At 58.1% G+C, this 17,386-nt stretch overlaps 1 protein-coding gene across 13 annotated transcripts; it reads right to left on the minus strand.

Annotated features, from left to right (window-relative positions):
* Window positions 1-5,005: 5,005 nt before the first annotated feature.
* On the minus strand, window positions 5,006-17,345 carry FAM50A (family with sequence similarity 50 member A). 13 transcript variants are annotated; one of them, XM_072816499.1, is made up of 18 exons: window positions 17,076-17,237; window positions 16,568-16,747; window positions 15,257-15,341; window positions 15,054-15,153; window positions 14,637-14,782; window positions 12,170-12,246; window positions 11,993-12,059; window positions 11,816-11,877; window positions 11,399-11,475; window positions 11,095-11,149; window positions 10,883-10,931; window positions 10,727-10,797; window positions 10,534-10,644; window positions 9,927-9,972; window positions 8,227-9,738; window positions 7,948-8,123; window positions 6,835-7,159; window positions 5,006-6,346 (listed from the first exon to the last, which is right to left on the minus strand). In XM_072816499.1, exons 2-15 carry the CDS (start codon window positions 16,676-16,678, stop codon window positions 8,858-8,860), a joined length of 1,938 nt encoding a protein of 645 aa, XP_072672600.1. In that variant the 5' UTR covers window positions 16,679-16,747; window positions 17,076-17,237; the 3' UTR covers window positions 5,006-6,346; window positions 6,835-7,159; window positions 7,948-8,123; window positions 8,227-8,857. The 13 variants fall into 13 exon arrangements, with proteins under 13 accessions (XP_072672600.1, XP_072672597.1, XP_072672599.1 ...); XM_072816496.1 differs by having other exon boundaries at window positions 5,006-6,633; XM_072816498.1 differs by adding an exon at window positions 6,494-6,633 and having other exon boundaries at window positions 5,006-5,693; window positions 7,948-9,738.
* Between the last annotated feature and the right edge of the window lie 41 nt (window positions 17,346-17,386).

A 17,386-nucleotide genomic window follows, 5' to 3' on the forward strand; every position in this document is an offset into this window, starting at 1 on the left:
GCGGGGTGCCGCCAGGTGCGGCGGGGACCGGGGCGGCCGCCCTGCCCTGGGCCTTCCAAGTAGCTCTGTGGAGCTACGACGCACCTGTCACAGCGAGACGCTCCATGACCTGTAGCATATCCACAGGCTCGGGCCACCATCGCGCCGCCAAATTCGAGGACATCGCCCCCCCCCCCGGGGGTACCCCCGGACTCCCAGCAGTCACCGCCCCCCCCCCCGTAAGCTACTTTCGGACGCTGGATGTGCCTGTTCTGCGCACGTCATGCGCGTGGACCCACGCATTCCGCGCGTGTCGCTGCTGTCTGCGTCCCTTCCCTGTGCCGCGGTGCCTCCGAGGCTCATGCTGTTGCAGCGTAGATCGAGCTTTGTTTCTTTTTACGGCCAAATAATATTCCCCTGCATGAACATACCGCATTCCACGGGTGCGTTCAGGGGCTGCTGGGCATCTGGGGGCGTCTATCTTCTCCCTGCTGTGAATAATGCTGTTAGGGACATTTGCGTACAGACTCTCTGTTTTTATTCGCAAAGATTATTTATTCATCAGACGCACACAGAGACACAGAAGCAGAAACACAGGCAGAGGGAGAAGCAGCGGGGAGCCCGACGTGGGACTCGAACCTCGGTATCCAGGATCAGGCCCCACGCTGAAGGCGGTGCTAAACGGCTGGGCCTCCCGGGCTGCCCCTGTGTACAGATTTTCCTTTCCCTTCCATCCAGGGGTGGGATCTCTGGGTCACATGATACCTATTTTTAACATTTTGAGAAAAACTGCCAGAGAGCTTTCCTTATTTTTTTTTATTTTTTATTTATTTATGATAGTCACACAGAGAGAAAGAGAGAGAGAGGCAGAGACACAGGCAGAGGGAGAAGCAGGCTCCATGCACCGGGAGCCCGACGTGGGATTCGATCCCGGGTCTCCAGGATCGTGCCCTGGGCCAAAGGCAGGCGCCAAACCGCTGCACCACCCAGGGATCCCCTTTTTTTTTAATTGGTGTTCAATTTGCAAACATAGAATAACACCCAGTGCTCATCCCATCAAGTGCCCCCCTCAATGCCTTCACCCAGTCACCCCCACCCCCCGCCCACCTCCCCTTCCACCCCACCCCCGGTTCGTTTCCCGGAGTTAGGAGTCTCTCGTGTTCTGTCCCCCTCCCTGATATCTCCCACTCATTTTCTCTCCTTTCCCCTTTATTCCCTTTCACTATTATTTATATTCCCCAAATGAATGAGAACATACAATGTTTGTCCTTCTCCAATTGACTTACTTCACTCAGCATCATACCCTCCAGGTCCATCCACGTCGAAGCAAATGGTGGGTATTTGTCGTTTCTAATGGCTGAGGAATATTCCATCGTACACAGACCACAGCTTCTCGATCCCTTCATCTGTCCATGGACACCGAGGCTCCTTCCACAGTTTGGCTATCGTGGCCATTGCTGCTAGAAACATCGGGGTGCAGGTGTCCCGGCGTTTCATTGCATCTGAATCTTTGGGGTAAATCCCCAGCAGTGCAATTGCTGGGTCTAGGGCAGGTCTATTTTTAACTCTCTGAGGAACCTCCACACAGTTTCCCAGAGCGGCTGCACCAGGTCACCTTCCCACCAACAGTGCAGGAGGGTTCCCTTTTCTCCAATTTCTGGCCAACCCTTAGTATCTGACTTTTTGTTTCTACCCTCCTGGTGGGTGCGAGGTGATACCTCGTGCCGATTTGCATTTCCCTGATGAATAATGACGTCGGGCACGTCCTCGTGAGTTTGCTGGCCATTTGTAGATCTCCTGTGACACACAGAGCAATGTGACGCGTCTGCTCCAGGTCTTTGCGCATCTTGTGCTGGGCCCTCTGTGCTGTTGTCAAGTTGTACGAGCTCTATATGTATTCGGGTTCTTAATCCCTTATAATTTGCAAATATTTTCTCTCATCCCCTGGGTTCTCTTTTCACCTTCCTGAGAGTGTGCTTAGATGCACAAAAGTTTTGAATTTGGAGGACATCTGCCGGAGCCTTCACTGTTGCTTGTGTTTGTTAGAGCTAAGGAACTGTGGTTTCATCCAAGGTCACAAAGATTTACCGCTCTGCTTTGTAATATGAGTTTTATAGTTTTTGCTCTTAAATTTAGGTCTCTGGCTCCAGTCAGGGTTAGTCTTTGCATATAATGTGAGGTTGTGGTCCAGCTTCATTCTTTTGCATGTGGCTGCTCAGCCATTTGTTTAAAAAAAAGGCTATTCCAAAAGCAAAAAAAAAAAAAAAGCTATTCTTTCCTCGTTGAATGGTCCTGGCCCCCTCATCAAAAATCAACTGACAATACATATGTGGGACTATTTCTAGACTCCCTCAATTCTGTTCTGTTAACCTATATGTCTGTCTTTACACTCACGTCGCCCTGTCTTGATCACTGTAGTTGTGTACTGTTTTGAAACTGAGAATTGTGAATCCTCCAAATTTGCTCTTTTCCGAGAGTGTTTCGGCTATTTAGTGTCCTGTACACCTCCACAGGCATCTTAGAATGACCTTATCAGTTTCTGGGGGGAAAAAAAGCCAGTGGGAGTTCAATAGGGATGAAATTGAATCTGCAGACCAATTTGGGGAGTGTTGCCATCTTAATAAGATTAAGTGTTTCCATCCATGAACGTGGGATGTTGATTAATGTTAGATGCTTATTGATTCCAGCTTGGCTTGGCTGTAGCCCCCAGTTATTTAAGCAAACATTCATCTAGGTTGCCGTGAAGGTACCTTGCATATGTGGTCAACACCTACAACTGAGTGACCTTAAGTAAAGAGTGCCCCCTGAAAAAGAAAAAAAAAAGAAAAAAGAGTGCCCTCTGCAGTTGGTGTGGGTCCCGTCCACTCAAGCGAAGGCCTTAACCGCAAAAGTTAAGGTTTCCTGGAGCAGTTCAACTCGGCCTCAAGATTGCAACATAGGAATCCCGCCTGAGTCTGCAGCCGCTTGCCTGCCCTGCAGCTTGGGCTCGCCGGATTGCCGGCCCCCACACTCGCGTGAGCTCACGCGGGTGAGCCCAGTCCTCAGCGTACAGGCTGTGTGTGTCCCGCTAGGTTTCTCTGAAGAGCACGGACTAAGCAGATGTTTCTGTTTACTCTTCTTTCAGTTCTTTCAGTGATACTGTGTAGTTCTCAGGGTACCAGCCGGGTACTTCTTTTGTTGCATTTATTCCCCAAGTGTCTTTTTCTTCCTGTTGCTATTTGTAAATGAAAGAATTTTCTTGATTTCAGTTTGGGCTGCTGATTGCTAGTGTGTAGAAATCCAAGTGGTTTCTGCCGCGATCTTTTGTCCAGCAACCTTGTTGAACACATTTGTTACTTCTAACTGGTTTCTTTCTTTTTTTTTTTAAGAGTTTTATTTTATTTTTTTTAAAGATTTTATCTATTTATTCATGAGAGACACACACACACACACAGAAAGGCAGAGACATAGGCAGAGGGACAAGCAGGCTCCCTGGGAGGAACCCAATGTAGGACTCGATCCCGGGACCCCGGGGTCACACCCTGAGCCGAAGGCAGACGCTCAACCGCTGAGCCACCCAGGCGTCCCTTCTCTGATTGGTTTTTAGGGGATTTCTTGGGATTTTCCACATATGAGATTATGTCATCTAAAAATATAGTTTTACTTCTTCCTTTCCAATCTGGGTGCCTTTAATTTTCTTCCAATTAAACGTTGGCTGGGAGGGGTTGCTTTGCTTTTAATTTTATAATTTGGAATTATTTCAGACTTATGGGGGAAGTTGTAAGAAGAGGTCAGAGAGCTCTCATGTGCCCTTGACCCACATTTGCCCAGCGTTCATATTTTGTCCCATTTGCTTTCCTCGCTTATTTGCTCCTGCCATCCCCCCACCTCTCTCCTACGTGTGCGTGTAGATATATTGTATGCAACCACTATTTTACATAAAAATAATGTTTCTGAACTATATCAAGGTAAGTTGCACACACCACGCCCCTTTACCCCTAAATATCTTGCTCTGTATTTCATAACTACGGTAAAATTACGGTATAACTACTGTAGTGTCTTATGCAGCAGCCGTCGTGTATGGGCCAGCAGCAGAAATGGTAATGTTTTGTCTGATCCAGGACCCAGTGTAGGATCCCACATTGCATTTAGTTGTCACTTCTCTTTAGTCCCCTTTATTTTTTATTTTTAAATTTTTTTTCATGAGAGACACAGAGCTCTCTCTCTCTCTCATGAATACATAAATAAAATCTTAAAGAAAAAAAAAAGGTCTTAAGCTTTCTCCAGTCTATATTCGTATCCCCCTTCTCCAGTAGTGGGAGACAGGGACCTAGCTCCCAACATCATGCAGCTATTCGCTCCTCTGCCTGACCGTCCGGTACATAGACAGCACTTTCGGAATAGCTGCACCCGCATCCCCAGGACAAATAAACCTACCAAGTGGAGTGTACGATTTAGTTGCAGAGTTTTGTTGTTTGGTGTCTCCTGTCTTAAGACTGAGACTGTGGGACGCCCGGGTGGCTCAGCAGTTGAGCATCTCCCTCCGGCTCAGGGCATGACCCCGGGGTCCTGGGATCGAGTCCCGAATCAGGCTCCCTGCAGGGAGCCTGCTTCTCCCTCTGCCTGGGTCTCTGCATCTCTCTGTCTCTCATGAATAAATAAATAAAATCTTAAAAAAAAAACCAACTGTGTAACGTAAGAATGCTGTAGTAAACATTCCTTGGATAGACATTTTTGTACATTCCCCTACAATATGGTCATGTTATGTACTTGAAATACTCTTGGGATCATTTCTGTTTTTATTCGATTTCAGCTCCCCCCCTATTCTTTTTTTATTCTTTTATTATCATGTCTTCAGAAGTCACAACTACACAAGAAGATACACACAGGGCAGTGTCACTACCTCCTGCACCACTGCCACCTGCTTCCCTCCCTCCTCCTGGATTAATTTCATTAATTGGCCCTGTTTTCTTTTTCCCCTTTATTTTTTTTAAGATTTTATTTGGGCAGCCAAGGTGGCTCAGAAATAAATAAATAAACAAATAAATAAAATCTTTTAAAAATTTATTTATGAGACACACACAGAGAGAGAGGCAGAGACACAGGCAGAGGGAGAAGCAGGCTCCATGCAGGGAGCCCGATGCGGGACTCGATCCCGGGTCTCCAGGATCATGCCCTGGGCTGAACCAGCGCTAAACTGCTGCGCCACCAGGGCTGCCCCTCCCCCAGTTATTTAAGCAAACATTCATCTAGGTTGCTGTGAAGGTACCTTGCATATGTGGTCAACACCTACAACTGAGTGACCTTAAGTAAAGAGTGCCCCCTGAAAAAGAAAAAAAAAAAGAAAAAAGAGTGCCCTCTGCAGTTGGTGTGGGGTCCCGTCCACTCAAGCGAAGGCCTTAACCGCAAAAGTTAAGGTTTCCTGGAGCAGTTCAACTCGGCCTCAAGATTGCAACATAGGAATCCCACCTGAGTCTGCAGCCGCTTGCCTGCCCTGCAGCTTGGGCTCGTCGGATTGCCGGCCCCCACACTCGCGTGAGCTCACGCGGGTGAGCGCAGTCCCCAGCGTACAGGCTGTGTGTGTCCCGCTAGGTTTCTCTGAAGAGCACGGACTAAGCAGATGTTTCTGTTTACTCTTCTTCCAGTTCTTTCAGTGATACTGTGTAGTTCTCAGGGTACGAGCTGGGTACTTCTTTTGTTGCATTTATTCCCCAAGTGTCTTTTTCTTCCTGTTGCTATTTGTAAATGAAAGAATTTTCTTGATTTCAGTTTGGGCTGCTGATTGCTAGTGTGTAGAAATCCAAGTGGTTTCTGCCACGATCTTTTGTCCAGCAACCTTGTTGAACACATTTGTTACTTCTAACCGGTTTCTTTCTTTTTTTAAGAGTTTTATTTATTTATTCATGAGAGACACACAGAGAGACACAGGCAGAGGGAGAAGCAGGCTCCCTGTGGGGAACCCGATGAGGGACTCTGTCCCGGGACCCCGGGGTCACGCCCTGAGCTGAAGGCAGACGCTCATCCACTGAGCCACCCACGATCCCCTACCAAGGGGTTTAAAATAAGAGACAGTCATGGTCCCCGGCTCCGGAGGCTGGAAGTCAGAGATGCGGGTGTGGGCCGGGCGGAGCTCCCTCGCCGAGCCCTCCTCGCCTCTTCCAGCAGCCGCTGTTGCCGCAGTGTTCGCGGCCCGCAGGAGCACTGCTCCTATCTCTGCTGTCACACAGCCTTCTCCCTGCATATGCATGTCTGTCTCCTCTGTTAGGACACTGGTCATCTTGGATTAGGGACCATTCTCGAGTATGATCTCATCTCAATTTGATTCCATCTCAAAGCCCAGGTCGCAGTGAAGGGTCCTGGGGGTGGGGGGGTACTGCAACATTTCTTTCTAGGGACACAATGCAACCCATCACATCGAGGGGTCAAGTTCACTTTTTCCACACAGATATCTGACTGCTCCAGCATCATTTCTTAACCAGAAACTAAGGATTTATGTCTGGACTGCTAGTTCCGTGCCCCCCACCTCTGCACCTACCCTCGTGCTTAGACCACATTGCCTCGATCACCGTGGCTTCGTAGTAAGCTCTGCAATCAGGTAATGAGAGCCCTGCAACTTTGCTCTTCTTTCTAGGTCCTTCGCGTGTCTATATACCCTGACGGTGAGCTTGCCAGTTTCTACAAGAACACACTGGGGTTTGGACGGGGATTGCATGGAGTCCACAGATCACTGGGGCAAGCTAGATCCTCAGATGGCCCCAAGGCTCCCACCTCCCAGCATACAGGCCTGTGTGACCCCCTCCCCTGGAGGTGCACGCACACACGCATGCACGCACGGTGAGCCATCCCTCCCGGGGTTATGGGGGTTACATTACTAACCAGCTGAGTTCCTCCAAAGGGAGAGTGTGCGGGACGGCGTGGCCTCCTCAGGGGAGCCCCGCACTGCGAAGGGGCCCTTCCTCCAAGGAGAGATGCTCGAAGCAGGAACGGGCCTCTGGAGGGCACCAGGTGGCACGGCATGAGAAGAGGGACCGGAGTCCTAGAGTCCCAGGAAACTGACCTCTACCAAGAACGACGTGAGCTGGGGACAGGCCCCAAGTCTCTGATGAGAAGGCAGCCCAGGCGACCCTCCATGGCGACCTCCATGGCAACCCCGCGAGACCCGGAACAGAGGACACAGTGATGTCACACTGGGACCCGTGAGCTGCAGAAAGTGTCAGGTAAGAGCCCGGTGTCGTCACAAGCCACCGAGTTCTCACCGATCTGTTACACGGCAGCAGAAGCCTAGAACAGACACCCCGACTCTACCGAGTCCCCCAATCCAGGAGCATGAAATGTCTTTGCCTCTAAACAGATCTGTAATCGTACAATTCCATTCCTGTGAAATTTCCAGAAGAGGCAAAGGCACAGAAACAGAAGTAGATGAGTGGTTGTCAGGAGCTCGGGGAGGGGATGAGGGGAGGCTGCTGAATGGGCACAGGGTCTCCCTCTGCGGTGACGGGAATGTTCTGGGACCAGACAGAGGTGACAGCCGGACTACACTGTGAACATACTAAATGCCACTTTGATACGTACATTTTTCAATGGTTACTGGTTTTCTGTTCTGTGAATTTTTCCTCAGTTGCCAAAAAGTACTTCTAATTAAATAAGGGGCGTCTGGGCGTCCTAAGTCGGTTAAGCACCTGACTCGATTTCGGCTCAGGTCATGATCTTGGGGTCCCAGGATCCTCAGTGGGGCCCTGCACTCAGCGCGGAGTCTGCTTGGTGGTTCTCCGTCTCCCTCGCCCCTTCCACACCTCCTGTGCTCTCTCTCTCTCTCTCATAAAAAACAAATCTTTGAAAATTTAATCAAACCCTACGCTGGGAGAACACGTGGCTCAGGTTGCATGTCCGCTGGTGGGGAGTGACGGGACGCGGGCATCCACCCTCTGGCTCACGTCCCAGGCTCCACCTGTCTGGCCTGCCACCCCCCCCCGGCCCTGCCCTGCTCACCCGCAAGCTGCCCGCAGCATGCTCTGCTGGAACGCCCCGTCCTCCGTCGTGGAACAGCTGGCTTCTCGCCCCTGCTCGCGTCAGGACCTCAGGAGGGCCTCTCCATCTCAAGCGCTTCTTGCTGCCGCTTGGTGCTTCTATCGCCCACGTGCGGACTCGCCCCCCAGCAAGGAGGCCTGGCCAAGCAAGAGAGGGCCGGCCTTGTCTCTCGGGTGCATCCTCGGCACCCGGCCCACCCCGGCCCACGCTGCCCCCCGGGCCGGCTGGGTGACCGCTCACCGGGCCTGGTGGCCTCGTGTAGTTCCGGAGCCCAACAGCCGTCCCCGCAGCTTCCCAGCTCGTCTGCGGCCCATCCTCTGTGAGCTGCACGTTCAAACGGGTGCAAGGTCCCAAGAAGAAGGCCCCCAGAGCTGCAGCGCCCTCCTCCCAGGAACTCCGGCCCGGGCCAGCCAAGCGTGAGGCCAGAGGCCCGGCGCCAGCAGCCTCACTGAGGACAAGGGGCCCTCCATCAGCCCCAGTCCCGCCGTGGCTGCGACCCTTCGCTGGCTAGAAGGAAGCGGCTCTCCCTTCCTTCCAGACCCCCTGCCCCCGGGCCCTGATCGCGAAGGCTCCCTCCCGGCCCCAACCGCACCCAACCTGTGCCTCGAGGACTGAGGCCCTTCTCTCATCGGCTGTTGGCCAGGGAATGCCCTCCACTCCCAGGGGGCTCCCCTGAGGAGGCCACGCCCACCCGCACACTCTCCCTTCGGAGGAACAACGGAACCCTGGGAGTGAGGGCCCACCTGGCCCACTGTGTGTGTGCGCCTCCGGGGGAGGGGGTCACACAGGCCTGTATGCTGGGAGGTGGGAAGCTTGGGGCCATCTGAGGATCTGGCCTCACGAGGTCAACTTGCCCCAGTGATCTGTGAGTTCAGTGCTTCCAGAACCAGGTCGGCTCCTGCCGGGAGCTAAGACTGGGCGTTAAGGCGCTTGCTTTCCCGAAGCTATGGGGCCTGAGGCGGTTCCCTTGCAAACCATTTCCACTGGGTAAGCTGGCTGAGAGGGGCTCCCTGGCCGGGAGAAGCCTACTCTTTTCAAAGACGGCAGGGGGGTTGGTGCAGAAGGCCAGATGATCCCTTCTCCAGGCTTCCCAGTGCCAAACAAAAGGCCCCATTGAGGTCCTCACACTTGTCCCCCACATCCAGGACCCAGGGTCAGGCTGGGCCACCCGTTGCCTGCTGTGCCCGGAGGTCTCTGGCCTAGGCGACTTCCCTCCCCCACCTCCTCCTCCAAATGACCCCGGATGGCTCTGCCCCAGACACAGGGCCAGGAAGCCCAAAAGAGAGCTCCTAACTGCCAGCCAGGATCGGCCACGCCGCATTAGAAAGGGACACAGAGCCCTGCCCATGGGAGGAGGGCACAGGAGCTTCTGTACCTGGCGAAGTCGCCCACTGTCATATCTAGGTATTTGTCCAGCACGTGGGACCGGGCCCAGAGCTGGGATGCTGACTCCCAGCCAGGGCTTGACCCTGTTCCCTCTGCTTACCCGAGGGGAGCCAGGGGATCTGGCTGTTGCGGCAAGGACAGGGAGCAAGAGCGCCCACCCCGAGGCAGGTTGCCCTCGGGGCCAGGACGGCAGTCCGAGCTGAGCAGCAAGCGTGGGGCACCCCCAGCAGCCTTCCCACGCGGGGACTGCGAAGAGATGCCGGGTGGGCTGCAGCCCCGGGAGGGCAAAGCTCGTTTCTAGAGCTGTGGTGGGGATGTCGGGCGGCTGGGAGCCACAGGGCAGCCGTGTCCCCTTCGGACTGGCAGCTAGGAGACAGAAAAGGAACCGCAAGACCGCTCACAGTAAACGACCGCAGGGCCATGAGGTGCCCTGTGGGGTGCCGCTTGGCTGCCGGGACGCGGGCCCGCCAGGCCCCAGTGGGTCACCCACGGCCCTCTGCAGACTCATATTACTCTTCCACCCTCCCACCGCCACCAAGTATCCGCTTCCTCACCAGATACAAAGACCAGAAACTGTCTGATTCCATTTCTGTGAAATATCTAGAAGAGACAAGTCCACAGAGAGAAAGTAGACAAGGGGGTACCAGGGGTCGGGAGAGACTGCTAATGCGCACAGGGCCTCCTTGTGGGGTGACAGAGGTGTTCTGGAAGTAGAGGTGATGGCTGCACAACACCGAATGTACTCAAGACCCCCGATTTGTACACCTTCAAATGATCAGAATGGTGAACTTCAGCTCGATAAAAAAACGTTTAGAACAAAGCACAGTGCAGGTGCTCCAACTCTGACGTGTGCATTTATTTACCATAAAAGAAACAGAGCGGTACAGGACGCCACCGGGGGCAGGGGACGGCCAGCCCCGTCGTGTCTCACCCCTGTCACGTCAGGGCTGAGGGAAGTGGGGGGCGGGAGCAGCGCCTGGAGTCCCGGAGACCCCGGGAGGGGCCGAGAACCGAGGGAGCCCGGGGAGCCTCGGCATTCACCGGATCTGGCATGACAAGAGCACAGAGGAGGCTAGTGTTGCGGTGCTCTTCGGGCGGCCACCCTGCAGCCAGGCTGGCTCCCGTGCCCCCAGCTTGGGCCACCCCAGGGGACCCACTCACCGTGTACTTGTCCCACTTCTTCTCAGGGTCGTAGGGCTCCCAGCGGCTGGCGGGGAAGATGTGCTTGTTCTTCTCGTACCAGCTCCGCAGCACCACCTTGCCCGCGTGGGACTGAGGAAGGACACGGGCCGGGCCATCAGCTCGGGGCCGCCGGGCGCCTGCCCTCCTGCCCGCTGCCCCCGGGCCACCGCACCTCATCCTTCTCCACGGTGGCATCACTGAGCAGCCGCACGTCGTCGTGGACGTCAAAGTTAAAGAGCGGCCCTGCGGGGAGAGAGCTGCTGTCGGGGCGCCCTGCGGCGCTGGGGCCGAGGTGCAGGGAAGGGGCAGGGCTGGCGGGCGCACTTACCACTCTTCCCTCGTGCCTTGGTGACGATGAAGTCGTAGAAGCTGTGGTGCTAGGAGCCGAGGGCAGGAAGTGATGGCTCAGGACCCGTGTCGCCTTCTCCCGCCCGCACGCCCGACCACCAGCCCCACAGGCTGGGGCGCAGGGATGCTGGCGAGAAGCCCTTGGGCACCCCCAAGCCCCCGCCCAGGGCCGCAGGAAGAGAAGGGACTCACATGGGGTATGATCAGGTCCTCCTTGATGTACATGAGCTGCTCCACCCCTGCGGACCTGAGGGAGAAAGGCAGGACGGTGGGGCCGAGGGGAGCGGCCAGCCAAGGAAACCCAGCGCGCAGCCGGGGGGCAGCAGCCCCGAAGGCTCCAGAAGCACGCTGCAAGGCTCGGGAGCCGAGGACCCCACCGCCCTCCACTCTGGCGCCCCGACCCGAGCTCCCCGCCTCAGAAGCACAGTGCCCAGGCCGGGCATCCTGGTGGGAGTCTCGGGGAGCCGAGCCAGGCGTACGCCGCCTGCGCCCTGACCTGAGCTCGCTGAAGTCTTTGCGCAGGATCTCTAGTGCTTTCTGCAGGAACTGCTGCATCGTGTTGCCCTTTTTCATCTGCACGAGCGCCCGAGTGCCAGGGTCCGGGAAAGTGAGCGGTGAGGAAGGGGACATGGAAGCCTGGAGAGGCGCTCTCCAGAGGGCAGGGGCCCGGAGGCCACGGCCAGGCACCCTGGAACCCCCGGCTACCCCTCTGAGGGCCAGGCCCCCGTCCCTGCTCCCCCAGGGGCTCCGGGGGCCCACCCACAGGAAAGGGCCCATGAAGCACCCAGGTCGGGATTGAAAGCTCCTTCCAAAATAATTAATTAATTAATTTAATTTAATTAAATTAAAAAAAAAAGAAAGCTCCTTCCAGAGGAGCTCCTGGGGAGCGGGGTGCGAGCCCCACACGACCTACCTTGACCGTCCGCCGGTGCCCAGACCCATCCCAGTAACTGAAGGTGATTTCGATCTCCTCACCTACAAAGCAGAATTGCGCCTTGGCCTCTGCAAGTGCCCGGGAGCGCGGGGCGCTGCCCTGGAAAGTGGGGGCAGCAGCAGCCTCTGCCCCGCATCCCCCGCAGCAAGCACTCACTCTTGATCTTCTCCTGCTTGGCTTCCCACTCCTGCCGCAGCTCCTCCCGCAGCCGGTTTTCCTCTTCCTGGGAGAGGAAACGGGTCAAGGACGGAGGCCCAGGGCTGCTCGGGGGGCACACAGCGCCCCACAGCCTGAGCAGAAGCCTCGGCCCGAGCCGGGATCAGCCGCTCTTACCTCGCGGTCTCGGTCAGGCAGGAAGCTGGTGTCCACATCGGGGTTCTTCCCCAATTTCCTCTTCTTCGTGGAGACCTCTGGAGCAAAAAGAAACAAGGAGTCAACTGCGTCACAGGCCCCACGTCCAGGGCACCTGGAACCCTTGTTTCTCAAGCCTGAACTCTGACACGACCTCCTCGGAGGCTCCCTGGAGCTTGCTGGCCCCGCCAGCTGCTCCCAGCCAGAGCAGCCGACTGTCCTCCCCACAGCCCCGTGGAGACCCATCCCGGCCAAGGGGCCTTGGCCTCGGTCTCCAGCACCGAGCTGGGCAGGAGATGGGGGCCTGTGCTCTCACCCCATCAGTTGTGGCCTGACGTGCGTCGGGGGCCCTAAGGCACCAGTGCCAGCATCTGAGGGAGCGAAGGCTGTGCTGCATGGGAGGAATGGGGGCACCCTCAGAAAGCTGGACACCCAGGCAGGACCCCCGCCACGCCAGGCGCCGTGCTGCTCACAGCTGCACACCTGACCTGCCACCCGATGGTCACGGCAGCCCCAGACCCGTACGCGCTGCTTGCTCCCCGGGAAGCAAACGGAAGCCCGAAGCCCCACAGCTACAACACCGGGGCCGGAGGGGAGATGGGAGAGAAGCCCCACCAGGGCTCGCCCGGCATCTCGGACTCTGACTCAGTTTCCACAATCAGGACATGGATAAAGTAGCATGGCGGTTCCTCCGCTGGCTGCACTAGCACCTGCGAACACTCTCGCGGCTCCGAGGACCCTGGAGAGCGCTTGTCTAGGGGGGGGGGACTCTGAACCAGGGAGGCACGGCTCTGTAGGCTGATGGAGTGATGACGTCATCACGCCCCAAGCTCAAGAGAGACCGCAGTGCAAAAGGCCGAGAATGGTTTGGGCACAATCAGGAAAGTGGTCTTGACCTCGCAGACCCCCTGAAAGGGTCGTACAGACTCCTAGGAGCACTTTTTAGAAACCGGGGACCTAGGAGACGAGCCTACACGCCAGCCTGCCGCTCCAGGGCAGCGGTTCCAGAGGCCGCCTGCACCTCACACCACCCAGAGACGATCCCGCGCTACTGCCCGGTCGAGGGGCCCCCTAAACCAAATCACGGTGGGGTGAGGGGGGGAAGCATTCGCGAGGCCCTGGCGACACGCAGTGACCTTAACAGCCTTGCCCCCAGACCCGTGCTGTCCCAAACAGTGGTCCCCCTGGGATGCCACCAGACATTACTCAACACTTAATATGACCGAATGGTACCGAAAGCCCCTAATAGAGCCACAGTCCCTTCTGCGGCTCTGGGAACACACGAGACCCCAGGAGGCACGCGCTCTTCCTCCTAATGGCACCCATCACGGCGGCGGTGGCCGCACCGTGCATGCCATCCCCTGCTTCAGTTCCCCGGCCACCACCGCCACAGCCCCCCAGGGCTTCAGATGTGGCCCCCACACCTGCCCCCGCCGGCTCTGCTTCTGAGCACACTCATCACTCGGCGCTACACGCCTCCCCCCCTGTAGTCTCTCTGGTTGCTCGTGAAATTCTTCTCATCCTAAAGGCCCATCTCCACTGTCCCCCCCACAGGACGCTTTCCCTGGCCCCGACCCGGCCCCCGACCCCTAAGCAGGGCACAGACCGGCCCGCGTGACTCAAGGAGAGGGATGGCACCCCACCTGTCGGCCTCGGGGCCGGCCCAGAGCAGGCATGGGCCACACGGGGCCCGTGCTGGTTCATCCTTGTTACCCAGCCTTCCAGAACCGTCCCTTCACCCCCCTTCGGCCCTCGGCTGAGACCTCTCCTGCCCACTGAGTAGCCCCTGGGCGTCTGGGGCTGTGTCAGTTCAACCTGAAATTTGTCACAGTGCACAGTTCGGTGTCCCAGTCACACCAGCCACGTGCTCGGCAGCCACCTGGCCGCACAAACGTGAACAATTTCACGATCACAGGAAACCCATTCTTCCTGGCACTTGTGAAGGGCAGCTTCCGAAGACGTCTTGCTGAGGCATCAGCCTCCCTCTGGCGGCCTCTTGGCCCAAAGGCCCCGTGCCCCGGCGCAGAGGCCAGCCACCTGCCTCGGATTCAGGTGGGGCCTGGCGGCGAGCCCCACCCCGTGAGGCTGGACCCCGCGGTGCGGATCGGGTCCCCTCTGCGGCCTGAACCTCTGCCTGAGCCTCAAGACCGGGAGCACATGGGGATCCCTGGGTGGCGCAGTGGTTTAGCGCCTGCCTTTGGCCCAGGGCGCGATCCTGGAGACCCGGGATCGAATCCCACGTCAGGCTCCCGGTGCATGGAGCCTGCTTCTCCCTCTGCCTGTGTCTCTGCCTCTCTCTCTCTCTCTCTGTGACTATCATAAATAAATAAAAAATTAAAAAAAAAAATTAAAAAAAAAAAAAAAAAAGACCGGGAGCACAGGGGCCACCAAGGCCAGCGGCAGGGCCGCGTCTTCCTGCTGGAGCCTGGTCGCTAGAACCGGCCCTCACCTTCCCTTTCCAGCTCCTCCTCATACACGGCCACCTCGTCCTCCTCGTCCCCGGCCTCCTCCTCTTCCTCCAGGGTGAAGGACAGGCTGGAGATCTTCCGCTTGGCCTCCTTCTTGCGTTCCTTCTCTCGTAGCTTCTCGAGCTTCCTACCAAGGCACACGCACCATGAGGTACCACGTCCCCACCCCGAGGCTCCTCCCGTGACCCAGAGCTGCCCGCGCTCAGTGCGGGGGGGTGGGGGGTGGGGGGAGCACGCAGCACAGGCCCAGAGCGGTCCTAGCGATCCTACCGGCCTGGGGCATGTCAAGCTCACGGGTGGACCCCACCAAGGGGCAAGAACAGCCTGGCCTGCCCCCCCTCCCAAGCACTGGCTCTGGCTTGAGGGGAGGACTGACGGCTGAAATGACGGGCACCCACAGCTGCAGCTCCTTCGACTGCTCTTTCTTGGCCAACTGCTTCTCCCGCTCCTTCACCAGGGCCTCCTGCTTGGCCTTCATATCATTCAGGGTTACGAGACCTGTGAGGTGCGGAGAGATGGGAGGCAGGGTCGGTCACCCAGAGCCAGCCAAGCAACCGGCATCCGGGGCCAGGACGGGGTGGCACGCACAGGCTTCACTCACCCACGGTGCTGGACTTGAGCTCTGCCTCCACAGCGTCGTAGTGCGCAGAGAACTTCTTGTCGATGTTAGATTTCATTATGTTCTCCTGTTGAGGACAGAGGACAGCAGTGAGGACCACCCGCCGCCCCACCCTGGAAGTGGACACCTGGGTTCTAGTCCAGGTTGGCCTCTGGACTCGTGACCTTGGGAAAGACATGTCCCCTTTCCTTGGTCACTGGAAGGTTCTACGGGGCTATGAGGGGCCCTTCCAGTGCTGAGGATGCCAAAGGAGGTGGTTCTCAGCACCCTGTGCTCTCCTGGCCCCTCCATGTCTCCTTCTGGGGCCCAGAGCTCCCCCAGTGGCCTGGGCTCACAGGCTCTACCTGCCTTTGGTGCTCTTCACACCCATTTAAGCTCCACGTGGAGACCCCAGCCAAGGGGTGACAGGACAGAGTGAAGACCGGCCAAGGGACCTAGTCCTCCATTGAGCCATGTGGCTCTGTCTTGGCCCTAGATGTTGCCAACAGCTCCCATGAGCCTGCGCTCCAGTCCAGACCCATCCCACTTGGTACCACACAGGTCCCCTCTGGCTGGTGGCCTCCAGAGGAGGTGGCCAGCAGAGAAAGGCAAGTCCAGCTGGCCAACGGGTCCACCCTGAGACAGCAGCGCTGGGAACCCAGCGTGAAGTGAGGAAGCCGGGCCTCGGCGTGCGGCTGCTTCCTTGGGCCTGGCTTCTACGGCGCCTAAGGTAGCTCACTCTCCCTCTCGCCCCGAGTCCCTGCTCTTCGGACAAGTCTCCCCAAAAGGCCCAAGCAGAGGAACCCTTTCTTCCGGACAGTCCACCGCCACTGGCCACTCACTGAAGCCCTCGGTGAACCGCCAGCACCCAGGATGCTGAACCTTGCCTTTGTCCCGGCGCAGAGGGCTCTGCAACGAGCCTCGGTGGCCGGTGGAGGGCCAGGGCCTGTGGGGCCTCCCTTTCCCAGCATCCATTGGATCAGGGCAGAGGCCTGGTTCTCAGGCCTGAGGGGCCAGGGAAGATGTTCTGCGGACTGGGGGGGGGGGACCCTAATTCCCCCAATGGGACCCCTGGCTATGGCTCCCTCCTGTCGGAGGCTTGTCACAAGCTAGCTCATCTCGGCCACCTGGGCACGTTTTACGGATGAGACTGTCGCCGGATCGCTTCCGCCCTTTCCTGGCGCTGAGCAAGCAAGGGCCCCGCCCCGGCCCGCCATCGGGGCCGTGCGGCCGCCGCCCAGGCTCTCGCGGGGCCCGGGAGGGCCGGGGCGGCGGGCAGCGCGCGTGCTCGGGGCGGCCCGGCCTGGCCCGCACCTCGGCGATCCGCTGTTTCATCTGCTCCATCTGCTCGCGCTGCTTCTCCCTCTTCTTCATCAGGTGCATGGCGCGGCCCGCCTCGCTCGCGGCGCCCTTGTACTGAGCCATGGCGGCGGCGGCGGTGGCAGAGACGGCGGCGGCGGCGGCAGAGGCGACAGCGGCCTGGAGTCTCAGCGACTGCAGGGACGGCAGCAGCCGTGCAGTCAGCTGACGCCCGCGCGGTGACGTCGGCCACCAGGGGACGCGCAGTCGCCCCGCCCCCCGCGCCCCGCCCCGCCGGCCCCGGGGCCGGACCCCATTCCCCGCGCCCTTGGTTCCCCGTCAACTCCTCCGCGTCAACCCCGGCCCGAGACCGGTCCCCAGCCCTACTTCGTGCCGCTGCCCCAAGCCCGAGCGCCGCGCCCCCGCTGCCGTCCTGAGCCCGCTCCAGGGCCCTCGCCCCGCCCTGCCCGAGGCCGCCCGGCTTCCCGCTCCTTCCCTCGACCCCACCCAAGCGCCGGCCCACCTCCCGTGCGCGCCACGGAGCGGCCCGGGTGCCCTCTGGGTGCCTCCTCCTCGACCTGGAGACGGGCCCCGCTGCCGCTTCCGCTTCCTCCCGCGCCCTGGGCCGGACCCCTTTCGCCCTGCGTCCCCCCGCTGACCCCCAGGGGCTGCCGGCCCGGTGCCAGCACCAACTTGCTGGGTGGCCGTGGGCTCGCAGGGGGCAACACTTGCCCTTTTGACCCAGGAGCTAATCGCCTGATGAAGGGGGCCGCCTGTACACTCCCGGAGCGGAAGTCTGATACTGATACAACGTAACAGCCCAGGAAGCCGGCG

Source organism: Canis lupus, chromosome X, assembly GCF_048164855.1.
Source record: "Canis lupus baileyi chromosome X, mCanLup2.hap1, whole genome shotgun sequence".
Lineage (NCBI taxonomy): Eukaryota > Metazoa > Chordata > Mammalia > Carnivora > Canidae > Canis > Canis lupus.